A 19,681-nucleotide genomic window follows, 5' to 3' on the forward strand; every position below is an offset into this window, starting at 1 on the left:
GCGCGAGCTGCAGATCTCGTTATCCGGTGCTCTCTCGTTTGTCAAACTCAACGATCTCTCCAAACGCATTCTGCTTCCCAGCTTGTTCCCATACACACAAGCCGTACTCACGGTCAGACTACGCATGATACCTACCTAGGCAGTGTCTATCGTTGGAGTAAGCTTCTCTGCGTTCCTCTGGCGTGCGTTAGCACCTCAGAAGCTCAATATTTAAGGTGGTTTGGTCGAAATGCCTTCCGTCCACGACGAAGCGCCTCGTTTCCGGACCGTGCAGAAGCTCCAATTGGAGTATGCCCCCGTTACGATCACCCAGTATGAATCGGCGAGGACGGGCATGCGGGTGGCCGTCGTTGACCAGCCGGGTCCAAAGATCAATGGCTACTTCGCTGTGGCCACCGAAATCCACGACGACTCTGGCGCACCTCACACTCTCGAGCATCTTGTCTTCATGGGTTCAAAGCAGTACCATTACAAAGGACTCTTGGACAAGCTAGCTACTCGGATGTACAGTACCACAAATGCTTGGACGTCTGTAGATAACACAACGTACACACTCGACACAGCAGGATGGGCGGCATTTGCGCAGATGCTTCCAGTCTACTTAGACCATCTCATCGTGCCCACTCTCACGGACGCCGGATGCTACACCGAAGTACATCACATAGATGGTGAAGGCAACGACGCAGGCGTTGTTTATTCCGAGATGCAGGCGACGCAGAATACTTCCCAGGAGCTGATGGACCTGGAGCTTCGGCGGTTAATGTATCCTGAGGGCAATGGTTACCGCTACGAGACCGGAGGTATGATGGAGGCGCTTCGTGTATTAACAGCCGATCGCATCCGGTCTTACCACAAGGAGATGTATCAACCGAAGAACATGCGCATCATCCTGACCGGCGAGGTTGATCATAACGAGCTGTTAGCGATACTCGACAGATTTGAGAGCTCGATCATGGAGGATGTACCATCTGTGGAAGAGCCGTTCCAGAGACCTTGGATCACTTCGTCCAACACTCCACGAGTCAAGCAGACTTCAGTGAAGGCAGTATACTTCCCTGAAGAGGACGAGTCAATGGGAGACATCATGATCGGCTACGTCGGTCCTCGCTACGACGATCATGAGAAGAGTAATGCTATGGCTGTTCTTACGCAATACTTGTGTGGCTCTTCCATTTCAGTGCTCGAGAACACTCTCGTTGAACAGGAGCAGCTGTGTAGCATGGTCTATTGCCAGTCCGAGGAGCGTCTAGACTCTGCGCTGATCTTCTATCTGTCAGCTGTCGAAACGGACAGGCTTGCCGATGTGGAGAAACGCTTCGTAGCACTGCTGAAGGATGTGGCGAATCAACCCCTCAACATGGGCTACCTGCACGACTGCCTAAAGCGTCTGAGACGGCAGGTAGTTGCTCGGAGCGAGAATGCGGGCGATTTCTTCTCGACCCTTGTGCTCGAAGACCATCTGTACGGTGACCGTGCGGGTCGTGACCTCAAGCATCTTGAGAGTCTCAAAGAGTTCGATGACCTGGCGTTGCTTTCCGAGGACGCTTGGCGAGAGTTGTTGAGGGGGTGGCTCGCTAATGCTGAGCACATCTCGATCTTGGGAGTGCCCTCCAAGGAGCTTTCCGAGAAGACCACCGCCAATGAGAAAGCTCGCGTGGAAGCGCAGAGAGCGAAGCTTGGAGAGCAGGGCATGCTGCAGCTCGCGGAGCAGCTGAAGCAAGCTCAGGCCGAGAATAACCGGCCAATTCCAGAGTCATTGCTCGAACAATTCAAAGTGCCAGATGCGGAGACGATACACTTTATATCAACGACGACCGCACGAGCAGGCGCTGCGCGAAAGATGGGCAAGCTGGAGAATAACATCCAGACCACGATCGACAAGGACGACAATGCCTCTTCGCTGTTCATTCATTTCGAGCATATTCCTTCCAACTTCGTGCGCATCAACCTGAACATGTGCACTGCCATGGTGCCGATTGAGCTGAAGCCCCTGTTGACTTTGTATCTGGCAAACTTCTTCACGACGCCGGTCATGCGCGATGGCGCCAGAATTGAGTTCGAAGATGTTGTGCTTGAGCTCGAACGAGAGACTGTATCTTATTCGATCAACACAGTACGCGGCAACGTCGAGATGCTGAGCGTATCGTTCGAAGCGGAGAGCGATCGATATGAAAGCATCATTAGCTGGTTGCGAACCATGCTATTTGACGCAATAGACGACCCCGTACGACTGTCTGCATCTCTCACCAAGATTCTTGCCGACATCCCAGAAGAGAAGCGCGACGCAGACAGCATGGCCATGGCTGTTCTTAACATGGAGCACTTCGAGCGCACGTCATCCGGCAGAGCACAGAACACGCTGTCCAAAGCGCTCTACTTACGACGCATCAGGAACTGGCTCAAGGCCGATGAGCAAATGGTGCTTGACAAGTTTAAGCAGCTTCGTCAGGCCCTCCATAAGCCCGAAAACTTCAGAGTGTACGTGGCTGCAAATATTGAGAAACTGTCAAGACCTGTATCTGCTTGGAACGCACTCACGGACGGGCTCGATATGAATCAACCTTTACGACCGCTCGACGACCGCAAAGCTTGTCTCAGCGACATCGGGAAGAACCCGGGCTCGCTAGCATACTTTGTTCCCTTGGCAGCGACCGACTCCTCATTCGCTGTGCTTGCAATCAAAGGTCCTGAAGGTCTGACCCATCCAGATGTGCCTGCACTGAGGGTAGCGGCTGCATACATGGACGCCGTCGAAGGCCCGCTGTGGAATGGTGTGCGTGGCCCTGGCCTGGCTTACGGCACGTTCTGGCGCTTAGCTCTGGATACGGGTGTAGTTACATTTACCATCTATCGATCGCCGGACACGTACAAGGCTTGGACGAAGTGCAAGGAGCAAGTCGAAGGCTATGCAAGTGGCGAACTACGCTTGGAGAAGCTGGCCCTTGAGGGCGCCATCAGCGAGATCGTGCTTGGCATGGCGAACGAACAGCCCACTATGGCGTCCGCAGCAGATGCGAGTTACCTCAGTCAGGTGATACGCGGCGTGCCTAAGGATTGGAACCATCAGATGCTTGCCAAGGTTCGAGCGGTGACGCCTGAGCAAGTCAAAGAGGCGATGAAGAGATACATGGTGCCTGCCTTCAACCCAGCCACCTGCAACATGTTCGTCACCTGCGCACAGGTCATGTGCAATGACCTCGTTGCCCGCTTTGAGAAGGAGGGCTTTAGGCCTCAATCTCGCACATTGGAGTCATTCCAGGATGACTATGGCTTAGAGCCGCCCGATGGCAATGGTGAGGAGGCCGATGATGCCGAAGATATTGAGGACGGTGAAGATGATGAAGATGACGAGCCGATGGACACGCCCGACAGCGATGAAGAATAGCAGCAATAAAATTAAGGCGATGTTGTTAGAGGGCGGTGCAGACGTTCGTTGCTTGTATTTCCAAACTCAAAGCATTGGTAGCGTGGTCCGACGTCTCCGCTTCGCAGTGTCAGGAACAACGGCAGGTACTCGCCCCAAACGAATGGAAGCTTTGGGACGAGTGAAGCAAGCGGCGCAAGCGTCACTGAATGACTCAGACCTTTCTAGGGCTCAAGCGCCGCAAGAGCATACGCGGCCATGGGCGGTCTCATATGGTCTTCTCCCGCCCTTCTCCCGCTTCGTTCTACGATGTTCTAAGCATTGCAGCACGAGATCAAGCACAGGACGAAGCCTGATTGGCAGGCTCATTCGTAGAGCCACAGCAAACCTATGCACGGTAGCGTCATTTGTGAACGTTTCATCAGAAGCGGAACGACTGGTCATGTGCAGTGAGTGGCACTTCAGCTGAGGGGCGGAGCTGGAGTGACCAGACGAAGCGCCTTCGCACAGTTCGCACATTGGTGCCTCAGGTGCGATCACGAATTAATTTGGACCTGTACAGATTGTTGGCGGACAGCTGCATAACACAGAGAGAGCCGACATCGCAATACCACCGCTTCGCGATTCATGTAAGCAGATCTCATGCAGCGCCGATGCAATCACCGCAGCTGTTGTGACCGCGGTTGTTGCGAGATCTCTGCGTTCCTGCATAAGGCGTTACGGCGGAGGGAGCTTTGCGAATAGACGCGCATAGAGGGGCAACCCTAACCGAGGCTTCACTTCAGCCGTTCCGGTGAAGCTTCTCTAGCTTCGACTTTCCGTCTCGTCTCCTGCTTTCACTCCGTCGCAACGCGCAGTAATCGGCTATGTCCAACAGTCACAACACTTGCAGCCCAGTCGTCATTCAGCTTCAGATGCGAAAGTGGGCCCGCTGCCTTAAAACTGCCTTGGCGAGGCCGCCAGGCCTCCAGGCATCACGCCCGCGCTACGCTGCTCTTCCTCCTGTCGAATAGCACCCTCCAAGAGCATCAGGTGCGGCGGAGGTGCTGTAGAGAAATGTCATCGGAGACTCAGTCATACCTTTGTGTTGAAGGCTAAGTGGACCATTTCATTGTCCCCTGTCTACGATTCCACCGCAGTGCCCTTCTTGGCACATTGGCCTTTTCCCGCATGCTGTTCTAGCTGATACTATGCCACCTTTTTCCGTACTATCATACCCATTCCGCGTTCCTAGCTCAAGGCAAAAGATCATGCCTTCGAAAAACTCTTCCAGAGGGCGCCGGTCTCCCCGAAAAGAACGCAGTCATTCACGGCTCTTATACTTTCGCCCAAGGTCTGCGCCTGGAAGGGCCGCACCCCTAGGCAACAACCAACAATCCATTGTGAGGGCGCATTGATGACTGTGATTCAGTAACGCGCCCAGGGCGGTCTCAACAAGCCAGATGAACCAATATAATAAACGTTTTACATGCTAATACCAGGGACTGTTGTTTCAACATTACACCTTCCAGTGGCACCAACACCACAGCTGAAACCATCACGCACCAATACACGGCACAGCCAATAGAAACCAGACAAGACCGAACAAAGATCTCACAAGTCCTCAAGCCAAACCCAAAGCAGCATGACAGCAAGCACACCCTCCAAGCTGTCCTACAGCAGCGTGGATCCTCAACCTCGGGACCCAGGCACCGGCCGATCACCACAACGACCGAGGCCTGGGAAGCCAGTTCAACCCAGAGATGAGGATGGTCGCCACATCCGCATCGACCAAGGCTTCTACGGCAGCAACAATGGCACCAATGGTGGAGGACGACCACCTCAACCAATTCCACCTCGAGACCCGGGCAGCAGGCGTCGTCTCTTAGGTCCTCAGCCAAGAGAGGATGGCAGCAATCGCTGCTTCAGCGGCTCGCAGCCAATCCGTAAGCCCAAGCCGGTACAGCCTCGCGAGGGCGGAACGAAGTAGTAAAGAAAACACAAGCAGCCTACTGTTGCGCTAAAGGTGTGTAAACCATCCTTCTTGTACCCCGGTGTGCGCTGTTGCCTAGAACCACCACCATCTGACTCTCACCAGGCTTCTGAGACACTCCGACGCCAACAACGAACCGTGCGCTACATGGCTGGTTCGCATGACCACTGTTGGAAGCACGGTGTCAGCACATTGAGATTGCTGTAGACTAGTTTCATATCCTTCTTTGCTGTTTGGTTGGTCTCGCGGGTTACGGAGGCGTTCAGAGAAGGGACGGCGCACCTACAAGGGAGGCAGGCAGGCAGGCAGGCAGGCAGGCAGGCAGGCAGGCAGGCAGGCAGGCAGGCAGATGGGTCACCATGTTGTCGATTCGTCATGACGCATTCAGCGAGCAATCGGATTCGGACCTTGGTGTTACCATCATCGAGGTTACTTGCATAGCATGGGCGCTTGGAGGCTGGCTTATTGGCCAGGAAGTACTAGCGATAGACTGTCGTTAATTGATCATTTGTACCAACAGACACTGCTATGCTGGCGTTGGGCCAGAAAAAGATTCTCGACAATGTCGCAAAACAGCATATTGCAGGCTGTGGTGTCTGCGCAACATTGCACGCTGTCTCAGATCCCAAACTCCCTATCAGTCGTGCGCTTACTGCCTGACCGTCGTGCAAAGGGTATCATAACACCGCCACGCGCCGCCCGATGCTCGCTTAAATGCATACAAGATACCGACCGTGACTCATCATCCTCTACGTTCTATCCTGTTCAGTTTCCGGGCGGTGAGAATCTAGGCATCAATCAGTCACAAGTCCAGTCATACAACCCGCACTTAAGGCGGACACCTACCTGAGTACTCCTCGTGTTCTGTCCGCGCACCGGCAGACTCATAGCATGTCTTCTGCCCCTATATGTGCCCATATCCCGTAGCCGCTTGATGTTGTCCACAACCTGCCGCCTCAGGTCGTTTTCGATGGTCATCGTGCTTAGCTCCGCACCTAGGTCGTCCAGCTGTCGTCCTTGCAGCGCGCCCACTTTGGCAGTGTTGTGGATGAAGTACTTCGCCATGATGCCTTTGCACACGTGCGGTCCGATGCCGTAGAAAGACTGCAGAGCTTTGGCGACGAGCTGTTGCTCGCTGAAATTGACGCCGAAGATGAACACCTGATCCCGTCAGCGTTGCCCGGCACAACCCAATTGAGAGGCTAACCATGATGACAGTCTGTTTTATACCGTCCCACGTGAAGTTGTAGTAAGGTATGCTTAAGTCCCAAACGCCTTCGCTCTCGCATCTCGCTGGCTTCCGCGATCTTCAATGCCAAGCCACCAGCTCCGCAATGGCCCCTCGGTCCCTTGCAGCGCTGGAGCTACGTTGCTGAATGCGAAGCACATTATCAAGCTGTAATACATTAGCACGAATCCTTTCAGCATGGCGAGCATCCAGAGGCTTGTCATCAGCGTCCTGCTGATACTGACTTTCACATTCATCTTCTTCGCCCAGAGTGGAGAGGCGCAGAAGGGACCCAAGATCACTCACAAGGTACGGAAACCGACGCCATAACGCTACTTCCTACCTGTGACCATGCTAACAAGAGCATTTCAGGTGTACTTCGACATTCAGCATGGCGACGAGGATCTGGGACGGATAGTCATGGGCCTGTACGGCAAAACTGTGCCGAAGACAGCTGAGAACTTCCGAGCATTGGCAACGGGAGAGAAGGGTTTCGGCTACGAGGGGTCGACCTTCCACAGAGTGATCAAACAATTCATGATCCAGGGTGGTGACTTCACGAACGGTGACGGTACCGGCGGGAAAAGTATATATGGCTCGAAGTTCCCGGACGAGAACTTTAAGCTTAAGCATAGCAAAAAGGGTCTTTTGAGTATGTTAAATAAGGGCTTACGCAATATTGTAGCGGCGACGGGAACTGACATGACTACAGGCATGGCAAACTCCGGCAAGGACACCAACGGCTCTCAGTTCTTCATCACCACCGTCATCACCAGCTGGCTTGACGGCAGACACGTCGTCTTCGGTGAAGTTCTCGAGGGCTACGATGTAGTTGACAAGATCGAGAACGTCGCAAAGGGCGCTGGCGACAAGCCTGCCCAGACGGTGAAGATCAAGAAGAGCGGCGAGCTCGAGATGCCCGAAGAAGGTATTAGGGCCGAGCTGTAGGCCAGTACGTGGGTACTGGTTGCAGACGCGGCGTGGATAGCAGGCTGACCCGTTGATAGGTCTCGAGGGCACTGCGGAGCCGTCTATGCCGCTCAACGAAGAAGGTATCGTTCCTGTCCTTGGCAAGGGAGCGATGGATGAGCTCAAGGACACCATTGGCGGTGCTCTAAACACACCTTTACATGACCACGCTAGCGAAATCGTTACTGGGCTCAAGGAGAGCTCCGCAGAAGGTCTTAGCCTGATTGTGAAGCTGGCCCTGGGCGGCGTGATTGTGGTTATTTGCTACCTCTGGATTCGGGCACACAGTCCGCGCAGTAGCAAGCTCTCAGCCGGCAGACATGGCGCCTACGAGAAGAGTGGCATAGCCTAGACCAGCACTCAACGACTTCTAAAGAACCCGACCCCAGTGTCATTTTAAAGTGAAATCCATCCGCGAAGCTATTGATCTCAGTGGAAAATATGGTCGTTGCAAGAGGAGGATAGTACTGCCACACTCGAATCACCCCATTATCAGAACTTCGGTTTGCGTGCATCTCCGTGACGCCGTAGAACCACGTATGTATATTAACACTCGTGCGCAGTCACCCGATGCATTGCCAGATTCTAACGATACCCTTCGCCAGCTCATGAGGTGTACGAAGACTCCTGGCGAACCACTATCTCTATTACTGCGACTTCAACGTCGCCCTTTCCTCCTCCACTCTCTCCCTCATAATGTCGATTATCGTATTCCGTCGCACCCTTTCCGGCAGCATTGCCACAACGCGCAATTGCAATCCCACCTTCCAACTAGGGTATTCGAGCACGTTGCCACTGCCGACCCGGTCAAGACATCCAGCGGCACAGTCTCTGGATGTCAGCGTGAAGAAGTCTGGCTGAGCGACTCGATTACTATTCGATTCCGTATTGGCGATGATGAAACCCATGACCTCGATGTCCTTGTCCATGCCTTCTGCGATGAGCTCCGCGTGAAGGGCTTGGGTGAAAGTATGGTTATAAGCTTTAGTGCCGCTGTATACGACGGTGTAAGGTAAGCCTATAACGCCTGCCGCAGAGCCGCAGTTCAAGATGAGTGCTGGCTTGTTAGCTTTGAGTGTCGGTAGTAAGGCCTGGGTGAGCTGCGTGGGAAAGCGCAGGTTGACGTTGATCTGGTTGTCGATATCCGTGACCTCCGTGAATGCGGTGTGTGCCGGAGACGAATGAACACCGCCAACATTGTTTACTAGGATCGTTAGTTGCCCGGGTAAGGATTTCACCTTGTCCACGACAGTCCGCTCCGGCCGATCATAGCTTCCAGCATCAGCAACCACGGAATCGACCGTGCGCTTAGGGAAGTGCTCTGCCAGCTCAGACTGTAGTCGTTGCAGCTTCTCTGCGTTGCGACCATGCAGTAGGACGTTGAAGCCGCGGTCCAGAAGCTCTTCAGCGAAGCCACGGCCTATACCGTCGCTGCTGCCTGTCACAAGCGCCCAAGATCCGGACGGTGAGTGGCAATAGGTCTGGAGCAGTGAAGGCCGCACAAAGCGCCATACGAAGAGCATGAACCGGACGATGGCGAGGCCGACAGTGAGAAGGCCAAGGGCTGTAAGGCTGGTCTGTGTGATTGGGTGTCGCCATAAAGGAAGCAGCTTTTGGCCGTAGAAGAGCGGGAAGCTGAGAACGGGGCCCCATCGTTTGAAGTCGAAATCGGACTGTCCGAACAAGGCGTCCTTGACAGGTCTTGGAAGTTCAATGGGCATTGTGCCGACCGATCAATCTACTGCTCGAAACTTCGATAACCAGTTTCCTATGGTTTGTGCTGATTGATGGAGGTGTAGATCTGGATTACAATGTCCGATAGCGAACTGGATGATTTGCGTCCATCGTACGGACAGCGTTCGCAAGACGTGTCTTTGCCATGAGCGGCACCGGCTGGTGTTGATATTGAACGCCCGTGGGCGCCTAATGGATGGTTCAGTGACAGTCCAGTGAGATCCACGGAACGCGGAGAATCCTCGGCCGAGAGTCCAGCTCCGTACCTACAATCTATGTTCTTCCGCTTACACTACTGGGACACTGCCAAGGTGCATTGCGCGCCAAAATGTCCACCCCAATCTGCCTGCGTTGTCTAAGGCGCTCCTTGTTCCCCCCCATCTCATCTCGCGCTGCTAAACTCGCTGCCACCCGCGCCGCCTTCTCCACCACGCCTTCCCGCTCCGCCAACCCCCCTAAGAAGCAATCCACAACAGCCAAGCGCGACACTTCAAAGACGAAGAGCCTTCGTCTGAGCAAGAACAAACGTGTGGTTACAGGCAGACCACCCGCGCCAGGCGAGCGGAAGGCACTGCGAAAGCGTGTTGTATTGAGTAATAGTAATGCGCTGGAAGTAGCTGGACTTGAGGACTTCACTGCTGAGAATGTCCGGCGAGCGACACTATTACGGCAGCTGGAGGGCAGAGTCGTAGGATTTGGAGATGCTACGGTAAATGTACTAAGGGCACTTGAGGGATTCAAGCCGACGCAGGGATGGGGTCTGTTTCGGCGGCCGGCGAGCTTGGTCAGAGCGGAGACGGTGGAGCTGGGCGAGATGATGCAGACTCTGAAAGGGGAGAAGAGTATGCTGAGCCTCCTACTTGCCGGTGAGCGAGGAAGTGGGAAAAGCGTGTTGCAGCTGCAGGCCATGGCAGTGGCGTATCTGCAAGGCTGGATCATCGTGCACATTCCCGAAGCTAAGGACATCACCATTGGGCATACAGCATTTCAGCCAGTCAAGACTACAGATGGACAAACAATCTACATACAGCCACAATACACTGCCGAGCTGCTCGACAAGATTGCACAAGCCAACCGGGGCATACTCAGCGACCTCCGCCTCAGCAGGCAACATCAGCTACCAATACCCATCCAGTCCAACATTTCGCTCGCTCGTCTTGTCGAGCTCGGTGCCAATGATCCGCAGCTCGCCTGGCCGATCTGGCAGGCATTGTGGGCTGAACTTACAGCACCCTCGCAGCCGGACAAGCAAGGCTTACACCGGCCGCCCGTCCTTGTCAGCGCTGACGGCGTCGACCACATCATGCGCAATTCTGCATACATCGATGTTGAGACTAAACCCATCCACTCCCACGAGCTGGCCATCGTGCGAGACTTCACCGCGTTGTTAGCCGGCAAAACCGCGCTGCCGAATGGTGGCATGGTGTTGGCCGCGATCTCAAAATCCACGGCGGCCAACTCGCCGACATTGTACCACTTTATCGCGCGCAAGCTTAGCGAGGCACAAGCGCAGCCGCTCATGGACATCCGCGACAATTTGCGAGAGCAAGCCGAGACCGCCGAGTCAATAACAGACATCGACATGACAGCGTTGGAACGCTTCTCCGCCTTCTCGCTGCCAGAGCCTCTGCGCTCTCAAGCAACGACAGTACAACGTCACTGGCTTCACTTGCAGGAGCAGGAAGCCGGCCTCGCTACGCTGAAGCAGGGTCTTGACGCCTTCAAGCCGAAGCTACCGGAGTGGAACCCTTACGATTCACTGGATCAGCGAGTAGCAGAAGTGATGGAGAACGTGGAGGTGAAGAATGTGGATGGGCTGAGTAAGCAGGAGGCGAGGAGTGTGATGGAGTATTATGCGCGCAGTGGCATGATGAGGGGCACGATTACGGAGGGCTTGGTAAGTGAGAAGTGGACCTTGGCTGGTGGTGGCCTTGTTGGGGAGCTGGAGAAGGGAGCTGTGAGGGCGAGATTTTGAGATGTGGATCTGTCGTGTGAAACGACTACAACCTTTGCACGTGAGCCGTTCCCGCGTCAGTCTCCCGTTGAGAAACATACGCTCTCCATCAACCCGGGATCCGAGGATAGCACGTGCGGCATACGTAGTTGCACGCGAAATTGTACATCATTTACAGCTACACGCTACATTCCCACCAAGTTTCAGCACCGGAAAGCTCCCATCTCCGTCACCCTCGCACACCCCCAGCTGCACGCCCTCCTCAGAAACGGCAGCACCGTCTCCGCGCTCAGCTCCGGCTGGCTAGGATAGCCATTGAACCACCACTCCACCCACTCCGCCCGCGCAACCACGTATTTGTGTCCGCAAGTGGTGCAAGTCTCGTTGCCATATGCACCCGCATTGTCAGTGGCGCGCTGGATGGCTGAGGCGAGAGTAGGTGAGACGTTCAGATCCGGCAAGATGGACAGTAGATGAGGTAGGTCGTACTTTGCTTGTAGTCTTCGCAAGCCGAGCTCGAGCAGAGATGGCATGGTATCGCAGCCGAAGGCCGTAGGAGCGTAAGCGGGTGGGGTGAGACTGGCCGTCCAATCTTCACCACATCTTCGCAGAGGCGTACCGTCTACGCCAAAGTACCGAATGCTGGACGAGGCAAGATAGATGAGCTCTTCCCTGCACACTCTTACTTCTGCACTTGACCGAGAAGCGTCTTGCAAGTACTGCATCCGCAACATCCTACCCAGCTTCAGCCGCAGCTCCAGTTCACCGCGTAGGTTCATTAAACCTTGCTCGTGCAACTTCTGCCGTATCTTCGCGATCGTTTCACGAGTGTCCGCGAAGCGGCTAAAGTCTTCGCTTTTCATTAGACGCTGGTACTGGCCCCGCAAGGGAGACGGTCCGCTGAGTTCGATAGGCTGCACGAGCGGGTTCGGTCGGACGAGGATCTGGCGGTGATTGCCGTCGCGGCAGTGAACGAGGTCGAGAAGCTCCCATGGTAGGCAGCGGATGTCGTTGCCGGAGATGTTGAGTTCTGATAGCCTGATAAGACGCGCGATAGCGGGTGGCAGGTGCGTTAGGTGATTGTTGCGGAGACTGAGCACAGTAATGTTGGCGAGGCTGAAGAGCTCGGTTGGCAGTGCAGTGAGTTGGTTTGTGGAGAGGTATAGCTTGACGGATGGCGTCAGCGGACCGAATTCATCCTCACTGGGTGGGTGGAGGTTCTCGTTGAACGACGACTTGATCAGATGGTGTAGCGGTCTAAGCGTGGTATTGGAAATATGGTTCAGCGCCAGATCCGAGAGGTCAACAGCCTCTTTCCCTCCGTCCACGCAGGTCTGAATGATGCGCGCCGCATAGGCTTCTGCATCTGGTGCCGCTGTCGGGAGCTGCTGTTCGTTGTCGTCTTCCACCGCCAGCTCCTCCATCTTCTGCTGACTCGCAATGATGCCGTCAATGCTGACGTCACTCGCGTCACTGCCCATCCACACTCCACTGTCAGCCACCTCTAAGCGCTCCTTCTTCGCCATGGTCCGCCTCAGACTGCGCTCGCCTCGCTTCTTCAAGCTCCACCATGGTCCACGCACCGCTCGCTTTCGTCGAGGTTGCTCGTCAACGTCCAGCACACTGTCGTCTTCAGTGGAGTCGGAGAACAACGGGTCGCTACTGAAGCCTGCGAAGTCAGAGTGTTGTCTCTTCCGTGAGTGCGAGCCAATCGGCACGCCAGAGCCGGAGTTGAGGGATAGTGATGCGGGCACGGATGGGAGATCATCGTCGGGTAGTAATGGTGGCGAGGAGGGCAGAGCCATCGCGAGCGAGCGGGAGTGTGGCTGCTCGGGTGCTCGCCTGATGTGCTAGGGAGAAGGGACAGGAGCAGAGTCGCGTGCTGCTGAACGCGTGGGGAACACCAAACAATGACGCCATTGCCAATGCGAGCCGAGATAAGCCCGACTACTCTTTTCCCGCTATGCGAAACATGTACCTTCTGCACATCGACCACTTAGTGCACTCATGGCCGGTGGATGTGGTATTGGCATGTCGAGTGTGGTGTGGCGTTGGCCATCACGGGGGACGATTGTCCTTGGACTCTCCATCACGCCCTGAAGGACGGGCACCAGCACCATGAACATAAACGGTACTTCATTCGGGCAGCTGCCGTTTAAGCTGACTAGCTCGCGTTGCGGCTGCTATTGTTGGCGAATTATCCATTCTCGACTCTCAGGTGCTGGACTGTAATTGCGTTCCGAAACGGGCGAATGGTAGCTGTACCGCGAGACTCATCTGAATGCATTTGACTAGGTAGTGAGCGCGCTTAGCGGGAGCATCTCCGGCGCGGAGAAGAAGACGTGTGATAGCATTCAAAAGGTGAACGTGGTCGTGAAAGCAGAGATGATATGTCTATGCTGGTATCCCATGCCTTTTGGCTGGTCTAGGACCACTGACAAGAAGCTGTCAATGCAGCAAGAGTAGTTAGACTTGGCGCAAGGGTCCTGTGACCATCCTCGTCTGTAAACACCGTGGCATGCGAGCAAACAGCCTTGCAGTCCTAAGTGGATTGGAGTGAAGACGCCCATAACGGGGAGCCTAGGGCTAGAGATCAACTCAGCTTAGTGCGACGCCGTACCTTCCTTTCCAAGCAGTGACGTACAACGCGATCGGTCGGGAAGCCTCGTAATTGTAGGGCCAGTTGTTGCTTGCAAGAGTCGGCACTCGCACTCGCTACCTATTCCACTGAACATTGATTCACATCTTGCTTGCGCTCGATCAACCGACCACAGAGACTGCACTCCACAAGATTTGCTACCATGTCAGGTCAGTAATCGTCAGCTACACTTCCCCAAAACCCACACCATGTTGACCCGTTATACGCCGCAGCCCCACCAGTGGACTACTACGCCTCCCTCGAAGTCGACTCGAAAGCAACCCAACAACAAATCCGTGACGCGTACAAGAAGCAGGCCCTACGACACCACCCAGATCGCGTACCAGCCGAGTCTCCCGAACGAGCAAGCCGGACGAAGAAGTTCCAGCAGATCAACGATGCTTACTACACCCTGTCTGACCCGGGCAGGCGGCGCGACTACGACTTGACTAGGAATCAATTCCATGGCTTTAGCTCCAGCAGCAGTGGGCAAGGGAAGGGCAAGACGAGCGATGAAGCAGATGAGGAAGTCCCGCGCCCTGATGGTGACACCGGCACGATGCCAGGAGGTTTCAACTGGCGATCTTTCTTCGGCGGCAAGGCGAAGACCGAGGAAGAAGCGAACCGCTACTCCAACGAGCAGTTTGGTGGCGTGTTTGAAGAGATGATGCGCGATGAAGGGATGGCAGAGGACGACAACCAGCCCACCAAGTTATTCTGGAGTATTGTTGGTGGAGTGAGTGGCGGTGCAATGGGTTTCATTGTCGCTAATCTTCCGGGCGCGGTCGCTGGAGCCGTTGCTGGGAACAGGCTAGGTGCAATCCGTGACAAGCGAGGCAAGAGTGTCTACAGTGTGTACCAAGAGCTGGAGCAGCCGGAGAAGATGAGGCTCTTGAGCGAGCTGGCCAGTAAAGTGTTCGCACACGCCATCTCGTAGACTGTTGATTGAATCTGGACCTTGGACAAGATGGAGTGGCGTTCGGGCCGGAGGACAAGGGCTACTAGATACCAACTGACGACAGCCAATGCACGTGTTATTATCGTTCTATCTTCTGGGTATCTTTCTCTATCATCGCTTTCGCAGCCTTGAGCTCAGCCCCACTGTACCCATCCCATCCTTTCTCTTCCGCGGAACTTCTCCTTACGATCTCCGCCAGCTTCGCAGTCGCCAGCTCATTCAACTTATACACGGTAGCTACTTTCGGTGGTGCTAGATCTCCGGCCACAAGATCTGAAGAAGCTGTCGGCGGCTTCTTCACCTTCTCCAGTATAGCCAGTAGTCGCGCGGTGGTGATCTTCAGGCCATAGTAGCCTCGCAAATAGTCGTCGCATAGCTCTATGCTTCTGCAGAACCGTCGCATGCTCTCTGAAAGCGTCTTGAGCTGCTCTCCACTTCCTTCGGACATTTTCTGCGACTGGATGTACTGCACTTCTGCCAGCCGTGCATGCATGTTCCACGCATTGGGCATCACCAGTAAGACTTCCTCGAGACACCAGACTGCCTGCTCATATGCACCTTGACTGACGTAGCAATCTGCCAGCTCCGCCCAAGCCTCCGCATCAGTAGGACTGGCGTCCAGCATGAGCACCAGATCGCCTACTGCGTCCGCAATGCGACCTACGCCCTTCAGCACCGCGACTCTGCGCTTCCGGATTGCCATGAGCGTCGGGTCGGTCTTCAGTAGCTCATCGTAGTTCTTCACCACGTCCTCTAGCGCTTTCGTGTCTTTTGCCGAAGCCTCCTGGTACAGACCCTGCAGCGCCATAACGCGCTCATTGAGCTTGCCGAAGCGCTCCGTGATGTCCTCAAGGTAGGCGTATGCGACGGGCAGGTCGTCGGCGATCAGAGATGCGAGGAAGAGGTTTTGGGAGGCGGCCCATCTTTCTTGCGATTCAGGGGCGAGGAAGAGGCTCAGTGGGTATGGAAGGGTGGTGAAGTACCATGGTCTGGAGTCGAGGTACGGTCTGGCTTTCTGCGACAGTGCGAGAGTATGTGATGGATTGGTCTGGGTAGGCGCTTCAAGCAGAGGGTCCGACATAGTTGAGGGGCTGTTCGAGAAAGTGCTACTTAGTATTACTGCGTCTGGGAGGCCAGAAGCGTTGCTACATGTGTCTCAATGTTAATGAGTCTGCGGCTTAAGATCCTGTCTCCACTTCTCGAAGTCGACTGCACTAGCCCCACCAAGTGAACCATCACACACCTCTGCGCATTCGTCTACATATCCTTTCGATCCCCACTTCTCGGGTCCTGAACCTGGCTGCTACACTGGATGAAACACACAGCTTGCGAAATTAGGAAGATGGTGTCATAGTTGTAAGCACCAAAGCCTGCAACAGCATCATGTGGACAACTCGGGGATTGTCCTCTATATCAGTGCTGGAAGCGAGGCAGCCTCCATTCAGAAGGAGGATCGGGGACGTTTGGATGAGCAGTGTGGCATAGCCATATCTTTAGCGCTCAATCGACTGTCGCCAACATGTTCGAGAAGGACATTTACCAGCTGATCCGCGGCCTTCGGTCCCATAAAGGCAACGAGCGGGCATATATACTACAATCTCTGGCCGAATGCCGCCGCGAGATCAAGACCTCGGACATGGATGCGAAGGCAACGGCATTGCTAAAGCTAGTTTATCTGGAAATGTTCGGTCACGACATGTCATGGGCTTCCTTCAATGTCCTCGAAGTCATGAGCTCTGCCAAATACGTTCAGAAGCGAGTGGGTTACTTGGCTGCCGTGCAGAGCTTTCGACCAGAGACGGAAGTGTTGATGCTGGCCGAGAACCTGTTGAAGAAGGATCTAGGTAGCAGCGACAAGGGCACAATAGGATTGGTGTTAGGAACCTTGCCTCATGTGGTAGATCCGAACATGGCAGGGAGTATGCTTGGTGATCTTCTGTCTAGGCTGTCTCATTCGAGTCCGGCTATCAGGAAGAAGACCGTCGTGACGCTGTATCGCTTGGCTCTGGTCTATCCAGAAACTCTGCGACCAGCATGGCCCAAGATCAAGGACAGGTTGCTGGACGAGAACGAGGATCCGAGCGTCACCGCCGCGATTGTAAACGTCGTTTGCGAATTAGGCTGGAGAAGACCGCAGGACTTCTTGTCGCTCGCACCGCGCTTGTTCGAGCTTTTGACTGCGGGTGGCAACAATTGGATGGCGATCAAGATCATCAAATTGTTCTCGACTCTTACGCCTCTTGAGCCGCGACTGGTCAAGAAGTTGCTGCCACCGTTAACGTCTATCATAAAGACCACGCCAGCGATGAGCCTACTGTATGAGTGCATCAACGGCATCATTCAAGGCGGGATTATGGAGGCTGCAGAGGGTACGACAGAAGGCGATGAGATTGCGCGACTATGTGTCAACAAGCTTCGAGCGATGCTCGTCGTCGAAGGCGACCCGAACCTCAGATATGTAGCGTTGTTGGCGTTCGCGAAGATCACCGCTTCGCACGCGGACATTGTCGCCCAGCATCAAGACGTCATTCTCGAATGCATTGACGACGGCGACATATCCATCCGGACGCGCGCGCTTGACCTTGTGGTTGGCATGATCAATGCTAGCAACCTCCAGATCGTCGTGGAACGATTACTCAAACAGCTCAAGACTGCTGGCAAGGCATCTGCAGTCTCTGACCCGTCGAACGACCGTGCAGCCCATGATGGCATCGAGCCGATGGCGGATGACGACGACGAAGAGATGCAGCAGACGATCAAACCGAAGGCTCAGAAACCAGCACAAGCGCCGCCTCTGCCCAACGACTACCGTGCATCGGTCATCGAGCGAATACTGGAGATGTGCTCGCATGAGACGTACGCGAACATGACCGACTTCGAATGGTATATCGGAGTGTTGATCGAGCTCGTCAAACAGTGTCCGGCCGCTTCAACGACTGGCAGCTTTGGCAGGCATTCCGGATCCCTTGCGAAAGAAACCACAAGCATAGCCGATGCCGTCGGCAACGAGCTGCTTAATGTTGCCGTGAGAGTCAAAGCTGTTCGCCCGGATGCTGCAGCTGCCGCACAATCTCTGCTACTCATTGAGAGCCGAGAGGCACTGTTTCCGGCATCCAGCAATGGTGGCCAAGGTGTGCTCTCTGCTGCCGCATTTGTTGCCGGAGAGTACGCCGGTATGCTGCCCAACCCCGAAGCGGTATTGACGTCGCTCTTGGACCCTTCATCGGCTCAGCTTCCGGCGCACGCCCTTGCAAGCTACATACAAACGATACCAAAGATTGTCGTCGCACTTACCAGTGATCAAAGTTCACCTTGGTCATCCACAAGACAGTCAAACACCGTTTTGCTCCTTGCGCGGGTCGTACACTTCCTTGAGCCGTTGACGCTGCATCCGAACCTCGACGTACAGGAGCGCGCAGTAGAGTACCTTGACCTGATGCGATTGGCTTCCGAAGCTGCTGCGAACCAACAAACAAGCGACAGCCCTGGCGAATATGCCGAGCCGCCTCTCTTACTCACGCAAGCCATACCTTCTCTGTTCACAGGCATGGAGCTCAACCCAGTGGCGCTGGTGGCCTTGCGGAAGGTGCCTCAGCCGGAAGAGCTGGATCTTGAAACCCCAATTAACGGTAACCTGCACATGCTACTGCAGCAAGCAGAGTACGACACGGACTTTGATGACAGTGCGGGCGAAATGTACAGGTTCTACCATGAGAAGCCAGTCGCCGTCGCGATCGACCACGCGAGGCCGGCAGCAGATTTGCTGGAGCCTCCCGGAACCAGCCGCACTTCATCGTACCAAGATGCTGAGACGGAGCCGCTCGACCGAGAAACAAGCGACAAGCGCAAAGCCGAACGCCGAGCACGATACCAAGACGATCCGTACTACATTGACTCCGAACGCGCCTCGGGCTCGTCAACTCCAATGCACAACATCCTTCGGCAGACAAACGGCGAGGAGCTCGACGTTGATGCCATCCCTGTTATGGAGCTTCAGCTTGACAGTAAGGACACGGTGACTGATGTTGGGCGACCTGCAACACAGCGAGCACCATCAACGAAGAAGCCCAAGCGTCATTTCGAGATCACTAGAGATGAGTCATTGGGCGATGACGAGTTACCGACAATTGGCGCTAGCCCGGCAAAAGCCAGCATCCCCCGCGGTAAGAAGTCGTTGCTCGAAGTGGACAGCAGCGGACTATCCACCCTTTCGCTTGTCGACGATGTTGCTAGGACTGGCGCAAGCCAGCTGGAGGTTGAGCGACGGCACGCTGAGGAAGAAGAAATGGCGAAGGCAATCAAAGAGGTTGAGCGCTTGCGGTTAGAGATGCAACGGGCGCAGGAACGCATACAGCCACATGACATGCCGGAAGAGGGTACGGTTGTAAGACGGAAAAAGAAGAAGCCGAGGATAGAAGCGCTTGGCGGCGAACTTTCTGCACCGCCTGATGGGGCTGGCGATGGCGAGGTAACAGTGAAGAAAAGAAAGAAGAAGAAGACGCCAGACAACGGTAACGGCGAGACGTCCTTGGCGGAGAAGGCTGCAGATGCCGAAGATGGCTCTGCGATTGCTAGCAAGCCGAAGAAGAAGAAAAAACGACAGGTGACATTCGACGAAGGCGGTGAACCTGAGTGAGGCTTATACACAGCGTTATAGCGGCTTGCCGTAAGTACGCCCACTGTGCTCCACGGATATGAGCAAGAGACGCAATACCACGCCAATTTTAAGACTCCTCGAATGCAACGCCTGTGCAGAATGCGCGGAGCAAGCGCTCGCATGAGGTGAGCATCGCTGCCAATATGGCGACCTCGCAGCCCGTGACTCTACCCCTCCTGGGCCGCTTTGTACCACTATAGTGGCCAC

General features: G+C 54.9%; 10 protein-coding genes across 10 annotated transcripts; 6 read left to right on the forward strand and 4 right to left on the reverse strand.

Annotated features, from left to right (window-relative positions):
- The first annotated feature begins 52 nt into the window (after positions 1 to 52).
- On the forward strand, positions 53 to 3,490 carry BAUCODRAFT_318806 (uncharacterized protein). Its single transcript, XM_007683453.1, has one exon. It carries the CDS (start codon positions 230 to 232, stop codon positions 3,383 to 3,385), a length of 3,156 nt encoding a protein of 1,051 aa, XP_007681643.1. The 5' UTR covers positions 53 to 229; the 3' UTR covers positions 3,386 to 3,490.
- Positions 3,491 to 4,875: 1,385 nt separating this feature from the next.
- On the forward strand, positions 4,876 to 5,592 carry BAUCODRAFT_318798 (uncharacterized protein). The gene is made up of 2 exons (XM_007683454.1): positions 4,876 to 5,369; positions 5,442 to 5,592. Exon 1 carries the CDS (start codon positions 4,989 to 4,991, stop codon positions 5,331 to 5,333), a length of 345 nt encoding a protein of 114 aa, XP_007681644.1. The 5' UTR covers positions 4,876 to 4,988; the 3' UTR covers positions 5,334 to 5,369; positions 5,442 to 5,592.
- A 35-nt stretch (positions 5,593 to 5,627) lies between these two features.
- BAUCODRAFT_39375 (uncharacterized protein) lies at positions 5,628 to 6,598 on the reverse strand. The gene is made up of 3 exons (XM_007683194.1): positions 6,544 to 6,598; positions 6,183 to 6,497; positions 5,628 to 6,123 (listed from the first exon to the last, which is right to left on the reverse strand). The coding sequence occupies exons 1-3, from the start codon at positions 6,544 to 6,546 to the stop codon at positions 6,079 to 6,081; spliced, it is 363 nt and encodes a 120-aa protein (XP_007681384.1). The 5' UTR covers positions 6,547 to 6,598; the 3' UTR covers positions 5,628 to 6,078.
- A 164-nt stretch (positions 6,599 to 6,762) lies between these two features.
- BAUCODRAFT_127134 (uncharacterized protein) lies at positions 6,763 to 7,512 on the forward strand (the record flags this gene model as incomplete). The annotated part of the gene is made up of 3 exons (XM_007683455.1): positions 6,763 to 6,873; positions 6,937 to 7,216; positions 7,277 to 7,512. The coding sequence occupies 3 exons, from the start codon at positions 6,763 to 6,765 to the stop codon at positions 7,510 to 7,512; spliced, it is 627 nt and encodes a 208-aa protein (XP_007681645.1).
- A 668-nt stretch (positions 7,513 to 8,180) lies between these two features.
- On the reverse strand, positions 8,181 to 9,056 carry BAUCODRAFT_80496 (uncharacterized protein; the record flags this gene model as incomplete). The annotated part of the gene is made up of 1 exon (XM_007683342.1): positions 8,181 to 9,056. The coding sequence occupies one exon, from the start codon at positions 9,054 to 9,056 to the stop codon at positions 8,181 to 8,183; it is 876 nt and encodes a 291-aa protein (XP_007681532.1).
- Positions 9,057 to 9,595: 539 nt separating this feature from the next.
- Positions 9,596 to 11,242, forward strand: BAUCODRAFT_79913 (uncharacterized protein; the record flags this gene model as incomplete). Its single annotated transcript, XM_007683294.1, has 3 exons — positions 9,596 to 10,737; positions 10,776 to 10,830; positions 10,994 to 11,242. The coding sequence occupies 3 exons, from the start codon at positions 9,596 to 9,598 to the stop codon at positions 11,240 to 11,242; spliced, it is 1,446 nt and encodes a 481-aa protein (XP_007681484.1).
- Positions 11,243 to 11,333: 91 nt separating this feature from the next.
- BAUCODRAFT_318890 (uncharacterized protein) lies at positions 11,334 to 13,301 on the reverse strand. Its single transcript, XM_007683456.1, has one exon. It carries the CDS (start codon positions 13,024 to 13,026, stop codon positions 11,425 to 11,427), a length of 1,602 nt encoding a protein of 533 aa, XP_007681646.1. The 5' UTR covers positions 13,027 to 13,301; the 3' UTR covers positions 11,334 to 11,424.
- Positions 13,302 to 14,022: 721 nt separating this feature from the next.
- On the forward strand, positions 14,023 to 14,796 carry BAUCODRAFT_152507 (uncharacterized protein; the record flags this gene model as incomplete). Its single annotated transcript, XM_007683457.1, has 2 exons — positions 14,023 to 14,029; positions 14,093 to 14,796. 2 exons carry the CDS (start codon positions 14,023 to 14,025, stop codon positions 14,794 to 14,796), a joined length of 711 nt encoding a protein of 236 aa, XP_007681647.1.
- A 50-nt stretch (positions 14,797 to 14,846) lies between these two features.
- BAUCODRAFT_318893 (uncharacterized protein) lies at positions 14,847 to 16,032 on the reverse strand. Its single transcript, XM_007683458.1, has one exon. The coding sequence runs from the start codon at positions 15,896 to 15,898 to the stop codon at positions 14,897 to 14,899; it is 1,002 nt and encodes a 333-aa protein (XP_007681648.1). The 5' UTR covers positions 15,899 to 16,032; the 3' UTR covers positions 14,847 to 14,896.
- A 213-nt stretch (positions 16,033 to 16,245) lies between these two features.
- BAUCODRAFT_319042 (uncharacterized protein) lies at positions 16,246 to 19,568 on the forward strand. The gene has a single exon (XM_007683459.1). It carries the CDS (start codon positions 16,337 to 16,339, stop codon positions 19,451 to 19,453), a length of 3,117 nt encoding a protein of 1,038 aa, XP_007681649.1. The 5' UTR covers positions 16,246 to 16,336; the 3' UTR covers positions 19,454 to 19,568.
- Positions 19,569 to 19,681: the final 113 nt, after the last annotated feature.

The sequence above is a fragment of the Baudoinia panamericana genome (assembly GCF_000338955.1).
Source record: "Baudoinia panamericana UAMH 10762 unplaced genomic scaffold BAUCOscaffold_15, whole genome shotgun sequence".
Taxonomy (NCBI): domain Eukaryota; kingdom Fungi; phylum Ascomycota; class Dothideomycetes; order Mycosphaerellales; family Teratosphaeriaceae; genus Baudoinia; species Baudoinia panamericana.